Source organism: Penaeus japonicus, unplaced genomic scaffold (genome assembly GCF_977035675.1).
Source record: "Penaeus japonicus unplaced genomic scaffold, GWHDUDI00000001_assembly GWHDUDI00000017, whole genome shotgun sequence".
In the NCBI taxonomy this organism is placed as follows: domain Eukaryota; kingdom Metazoa; phylum Arthropoda; class Malacostraca; order Decapoda; family Penaeidae; genus Penaeus; species Penaeus japonicus.
In genome coordinates this window covers 8,316,060-8,323,559 of record NW_028234419.1, presented here as the reverse complement: position 1 = coordinate 8,323,559, position 7,500 = coordinate 8,316,060, and the positions used below count along the sequence as shown (strand labels likewise).

The window sequence follows — 7,500 nt, the reverse complement described above, 5'->3', positions numbered from 1 at the left end:
AGGTCGGCAGAAAGTTGTAGTCTATTGCCCCTCTTGCATTACCGATCAACAGAATTATATAATTATCATACGAATTTACATATCTCGTCTTTTCCCTTTCCCTTACTGTTCAACAGAAATATATATATATTTCTTATAAGAATTTAATACCTCGTCTTGCCCCGTTACCCACTCGCCCCGGGATTGACTCCTGTTGCCCTTGGTAATGATGAATATCCCCCCCCCCCCCCCCCACCGCCCCACCACCCGCCCACCCCAAATCTTTCAAACGTTTCAATATACAATCAAACAACAACAATCAGAGATATCAACGAGACGAAATCAAATCAGTAAGAAGTGAATAAGAAAGACAGACAAAGAGTTGAGATAGACCGTTAGGAGATCCATTCTGTCAACAAAGGCTTTCTGAACTCTTCCTTTGGGGTCAGCAGAGCGTTGAGAGGAGCAGTGGCATTGTATTGTGGATACAGGTTACAGCAGAGGCAAGGGAAAATGTATCTTCTAAGGGCTAGTTTGTATGATATTTGCATGGACAGGTGTGTTCGGCACAGGTGTAATGGAAGGCTTGTCAACTGTAACGTATGTGTAATAGTGGATACATGATGAAAATAACGGAGTGAAAAGACGTTCTAGTCTTCCTTTATTTTACATATCACTGGATGATACATCATGAGTAATATTATGTACAGAAGTTTTGATAAGCAATACTATTCAAAATGATACATATGTCACATTTTTAATGTATTATGTCATACGATATCTCATGCAACTGAACTCGTAATCCTAAAGTTTTGCTGCTTGTCAGGAACAAGTTCAGACAGGAATGATGTAAGAGGAAACTAGCGAAGATAACAGGAAGGGAAACAAGATAAGATAAGATAAGAAGTCTAGACGAGGTAGAGTGTGAGACATCATTTTGTGCTTCAATTACTTGATAAACGCGATATTGTATTCGATCAGCTTTTCATGGCGATATTGGTATCCATACCAATATTCCCTCACTTGTGATCATTAATCTTGCCTGTTCTTATAAGAGATAGAAAGCAAATGTGAGAAGAAGGAAAAGAAAAGCGAACTACACACAGGAGCAGAGCGTTGTCAAAGAGAAAGCAGTGAACGTGCATGAACCAAGGAATTCCTTCGAAAGAAAGCAAGCTATTACAGGGCCAAAAGCAAGCCGTTTGAGCGAAAATGAACTTTGTTATTTTTTCAAGAGGGAATATGGAAGAGGGCGCAACTGTTGATCAACGAAGTGGAAGCTATTTCATACTAATGCTGTGGTTATGACTTCGTTATCTTACATTTGCCAGTCTAATTCTTACCCACAGGTAACCGCAGCACGCTGAGGTTGCAAGTTAAAATATTGCAGTGCTATGACTTGCTCTCGGATATGTAATATACTTTTGCGTACCTTTCACTTTAAAAAAATCATGATAATAAACAATGGATTTCAATCAGTGAAAGAACAGTTAACGGGATAGTGAAAATAGTGTTATCAGAAGAAAAGCAAGATGGACATAAAAACCATAGGCTCTCTTTTCTTGAGTGAATTGTTTTCGATTTTTTTTTGGGAGATCGGCCTGACCAAGAATCCCAGCGATATGTAAATTCCCGAAGTGTTTTTCAGGTTTATATTGGGATGATAGGTATAACAACAATCTTCAACAACATATATTCAATTTAGTTTCAGCAAAAACAACCACAAAATGAATATGATAACCAACACCCATGCACAACACAAGCGGATCTTATTACATTGACAATCGTACACAGTAACCCAAGTACAAGAAAGGGGGCGTGGCGTATTATCAACACATAAAAAAGGTTACATAAAGAAAAGAAATACAGAAAGTAAATGAAGATACAAGAGGAAGAAACGGAAACCCGAGTAAATAAGACAAAAGAAAAAGGGTTAAGAAAGAAAATAGAGAGAAAAAACAACAACTAATGACGGTCTCATTATGGTTAACGAGCGGTCAACGAACGGAGTAGGTGTTTTTTGTAACAAGTTTATGACTCTTACGGTTTACATAGATAATGATCCCTTTTTCCATTACATTGTGTGCCGTTTTCTTTTTTTTGTGCCGTTTTCTTTTTTTGAAATCATATGGGAAATTTGTTGATTTCTCTCTTTGTTCATCTATTTGGAAAGGTGATAAGAATTAAGGTGGTGATAATGGTGATAATGATAGTAAGTATGATGATGGTGATGATAATACTGATGATAACAGCAATAGTAATAATAGTATCACGACAATAATGATAATGATATCAATAAGGATAATAGCAATATCAATATAATCAACAATTATGATATTGATAGTAAGAATGGGGATGATGATAACAATAATATAAATGATTGTGATAACAATGATGTTGATGATATTGATTATGGTAATAAGAATAATTTTCATTATAACAATAATAACAATGTTAATGATTATAATAATGATAATATGAATAATATAAAACATAATAATAATGATAACGATTATGATCATTATTACTATCATAATGATACTGAAGTTAATGACAATAATAATAGTAATTCTAAAGATGAAAACAACATTAATGATTATAATAGTAATAGTAGTAGTAATAGTAATGATTATAATGATCATATTAATAACTATGATGGTATTATTAACAATGATTATAAAATGATAGTAATGATAATGATTAGTTGATCAATTCTTCTACCATGTAGGGAATTTGATAAGATCAGGACATTCGCATGCATTGAAATCTCCAATATAAGCGGTAAAGAGAGGAGTCTCAATAAGCATCCGATTTAGGGTCAAAGAAACGCATATTTTTACTCGTGAAAACAATATTATCTCGGATTTTTATTGTTTCGTTAACAGGTCCTAAACATTTACAGAGGCGGGATTATTACTTCTAAGTTTAAATTCCGCATTCCAAAAAGTTCTTTGATAAAAAAAAAAAAAACGCTCGTAGTGAAACAAAAAGCAAAATAAGTTTTGATATCGAGAACTTTTCCTTTAGTAATTTTTTTCTGTATTCTAGTTTCACTGTTGCTTCGTGATGAATAAGACACACATCCTACCGCAGATGCTTAAGAATAGATTCGTTGAGATTTGATCGATACGTCAAAACAGATAGCATTCGAAATATGAATTTCTTGTTCTCCGTTTTCGACCGCAATGACCTAGACTCTCCTAGAGTTTCAATAATCATATTAAATTTCCATAATATTAACTACCACGTTCTTTTCCCGATCGCTACACCGCAACCTTTCTAAGCTCTCTAATCTTAAGAGCATCATAGGATATGTAAGAGCAAGCACTGATGAAAGATACTTGTGAGAGGAACAGGAAAAGGTGGGCCGTGCTTTGCATTCCTGTATATTTAACTTCACATCCTCTCCTTTGCCCTTTTCGGCTTCCTTCGGTTGCAGCGTTACAGCACCCTCGTAAGATGTAAACACTTGGCTATGTATGCTTGTAATTTATCCGGCTTATGTACTGTATATGTTCCACTTTGCTAATATAGCTGTTTTGTTATAGGTGTGTGAATTCAATGAGGAACTAAGACGGAGGCGAGGATAACCAGTGTTACCTTATCCTTTTGAGATGTAAACGCTATACTTAATGGGCTTGTCAAAGCTCTCTCTCTCTCTCTCTCTCTCTCTCTCTCTCTCTCTCTCTCTCTCTCTCTCTCTCTCTCTCTCTCTCTCTCTCTCTCTCTCTCTCTCTCTCTCTCTCTCTCTCTCTCTCTCTCTCTCTCCCCCTCTCTCTCTCTTTCTCTCCCTCCCCCTCCCTCTCTCTTTCTCTCTCTCTCTCTCTCTTTCTCCCTCCCTCCCTCTCTCTCTCTCTCTCTCGCTCTCCCTCCCTCTCTCTCCCTCTCACTCATTCATTCTCTCTCTCTCTCCCAGTCGCTCTCTCTTTCTTTTCCCACTCTCCTTCTCTTCACTTCATATTGCCCTATGTCTGTCAATTATCATTCCACATGTAAGTACTGATTATTATCATCTTTGGTACATCACTAGCCATGATAATATACACATAACAAGCATACAAGTCTCTCTCTATTTATCTATTTTTCCTGTTTATTCATCTGTTTAACTCTCTTAACTTAAGTCCCCCTCCCCCCTCTCTCTCCTAGAACCATCCTCCCACCCACTCTTTTTCTCCCATTCCTTTTCTCCCCCCACACATAACCGTTTCACGTGTAAAACGTGCAACCTGCATGTTGCAGACTTTTTTTAGGGCCAGATGGTTCATACAGACACAATTATAACTTTCTACGAGTACGAGAGGAGTAATAATCTTGTCACATTGAGGTCGGAATTTGCATTAATCTATACCCAATGGGCCATTTTATTGCTTAGGTAAAGAATAATGAGAGAGAGATAAATAGAAAGAGATAGAGGCTAGAGAGAGATAGAGAAAGAGAGAGAAGAGAGAGAAGAGAGAGAGAGAGAGAGAGAGCGAAACGTCAAATAAACGTAAACAAGCAGGCAGTAACGTAAGATTTGGATACCAAGGGCATACTCTCTCTCTCTATGTATATATATATATATATATATATATATATATATATATATATATATATATATATATATATATATATATATATGTATATACATATATCATAGTATTTAGAAAAAAAAAACATAAATGAGAATAAATAACTCCATAGAACAAGAGATGTAATTGACGCGTTTCGTTAATTACACCTATTACACTAACTTAAGATATCTCTGATATTATCTACCTATATCACCGCTACTATACGCGGTAAGGTAAAGTATGGATGTGAACGTTTGTTGAATTTAGATGCCAACAATGTACCACATATTAGATTCGATCTAATGTTCGTTGTTAATTACACATTGGTAGATTTATCCTATTCAATGTGTGAGTAATACTAAATAGCCATAAATACATGCATTATTAGACAAGTGAAGTCAACGCTCTCTTGTCTTGCATAGTCATCTCACTGCCTACATTACACATAACCACGTTCACCCTTTGAGAGTGTGTGTGTGTGTGTGTGTGTGTGTGTGTGTGTGTGTGTGTGTGTGTGTGTGTGTGTGTGTGTGTGTGTGTGTGTGTGTGTTTGTTGTGTATGTGTGTGTGTGTGTGTGTGCGTCTGTGTGCGTGTGTGTGTGTGTGTGTGTGTGTGTGTGTGTGTGTGTGTGTGCGTGCGTGTGTGTGTGTGCACTGAGCACAATGAACTCTCTGACTGGGGCTAGAAACTCACAGCAATTTGTCAATTTCACGCCGGTTTTTTCTGCTTTCATTACTTTATTCTCTTGAAATTACTCCCTGTTTTCGAAGGCAATTCTGCTTTACGATAAAGAAAGCATTTCCTCCACAGGAAGTATTTCCGTCCACGTTCACATTAACATTATCTTGATCCTTTATCCCGAAAAAAATATGACGGTGATGGCAAAATGTTTATAATATTTACAAGGGTGAAATAAGGACGCTAATGGTAACAATACTTATGCCATTAATGATTATGACAATGATAATGATAATGATAATACTGATACTGGTAATGATGATGATGATAATCGCGACAATAATCATAACAACAACGATAATGACTATGATACTACTAATGTTGACAATGCTAATTACGACAATGATCAGAATAAAAAAAAGTGAATATAGATATCGATAAACACAGGGTAAACTCTTGTTAAATAGCTTTTACTAGCATCATCATTATTCTTTTCTATTTCACGTTATGTTTTCGGTATAGCATTCAAATCAGAAAACTCAAACAAACTATTGTCATTTTCATTTCAGACACTGTTGAAGACTTTGCAGTGTTGATCTTTATGCAACAGCACAAGCAAAAAAAAAAAAAAAAAAAAGAAGCTTATTAACGAATACCATCCAGTCCTCGAGTGCGTGAAGAACAATGAAGTGAATTTTTTATTGTTATAAAACTCGTCATTGAAATGGGGTATTAAGGAACATAATTATTTTAGTATAATGAAGTCTTGGCGGACCTGCGTTTCCTAGCACTATCATTGCTACTGTTATTATCACTGTTATTCTTTGTTCTAATATGGCATTATCAGTATTGTAAAAATGGCAGAAGTTGGTCATTATTGTTGCTGTTGTTGTTGTTGTTAGTGTTGTTTGGTTATTAACATGTTATCATTATCAAAACCGTTGTTATTATCAATATCTCACTTATCATTATCATCATTATTGTTATCATTCTCAATGCTAATATTTCTCTAATATTTCTCTTGTATAACTATGATAAAACTTCCTTCCATTTACAGGTAACTAACAAAGACAAAGAAATTAACAAAGAAAACGACAAAAAAAGGACACCGATAAAATAAATAAATAACTAAATTTTAAAAAAGGGCGAAGAAATCAGCAACAAAACTAAAACCAAGATGTTGGGAAGAGAGAAAACAAGCTTCGTGGTCCTCCTTGTGAGTCTCTCGATCTGTCCCTCATACGCCAGCAAGATCCTGGTCCTACACCCCATGTACGCTGCCTCACACGTCCTCACCCTCAGAGCTCTTGCCAAAGGGCTTGTCGCGAGGGGACACGAGGTAAGGCACGCTCCCCTTGTGGTTATTTATTGATGTTGATGTCTGGGTTGGAATGTTTACTGTTTGTTGATTGATTGAGAGAGGAGATAGAGTTCGCGGCAGGACTAGTTGTGGTTGTATATTGGTTCTGTAATTGTGCTTGTAGAATGACCAGATGATTATGATTATGAGAAAAAAACTTGGATGATTGTAATAAGTTTGGATGATAATTATATCACCGATTGTGATCTATAATTCAGTTGATGATGCCACCATATGCATTTCTAATAGACGTAACCATTTACATGAGATGCGCAGGTAACGGTGCTGCGATGGAAGGACACACACCAGTATCCAGACGCCAACCATCCCAACATCAGAGAACACGTGCTTGCTATCAACAACACGGAGGGGGCCATCCCGCACCTTACTGCGGAGGAACGGGCCAGGTACGTCAGTCGTTTTGCTTTTAGACTTGTTATTATTTATGCGTTATAGCTGTGTTTCACTCGTCCTCTTCCCTTACTTCTTTTATTATGTCCTAATATCCGCGACAAGGTACCTTCGCTCTTCATTTCTCTCTCTCTCTCTCTCCTTTTTTATTCTTTATTTTGTTGTTGTTGTTGTTGTCATGCTTTCAGTCGACCTACATTGTGGCGCTCTGCGATTTACGGTCTGCAATATCGCTAATGATAATTGTTATTTGTGAGGTTTATTGCTGTGGAGAATGCAGTTCTTACTTTAATCTATCCGACTCTCTCTTTCTCTTTCTCTCCTTCCCGCCCTCCCTTACTCTGCATCTTCATTCCCCTTTTCTATATACCTTTATTATTCCATCACTTTCTTCTAGAAATTAAAAAAGCGAGAAAGTAAAAAAGTCAATGAATCGAGATGAATTGACAACTTTCATTCAGGAAGCTGATTACACGCTCTCCTTCAAGAAAGTGCCTAATCATTGCAGGCAATGTTTT

The 7,500-nt window shown here is 36.5% G+C and overlaps 1 protein-coding gene across 1 annotated transcript in view; it reads left to right on the top strand.

Annotated features, from left to right (window-relative positions):
* The window catches only part of LOC122256451 (UDP-glucuronosyltransferase 2B33), a 14,489-nt gene that overhangs the window by 274 nt on the left and 6,715 nt on the right, over nucleotides 1-7,500 (top strand). The window contains exons 2-3 of the mRNA XM_043021170.2: nucleotides 6,269-6,550; nucleotides 6,848-6,978. Coding sequence (XP_042877104.2) covers nucleotides 6,389-6,550; nucleotides 6,848-6,978 — 293 coding nt within the window. The 5' untranslated portion in view covers nucleotides 6,269-6,388. The remainder of the gene's footprint in view (nucleotides 1-6,268; nucleotides 6,551-6,847; nucleotides 6,979-7,500) is intronic.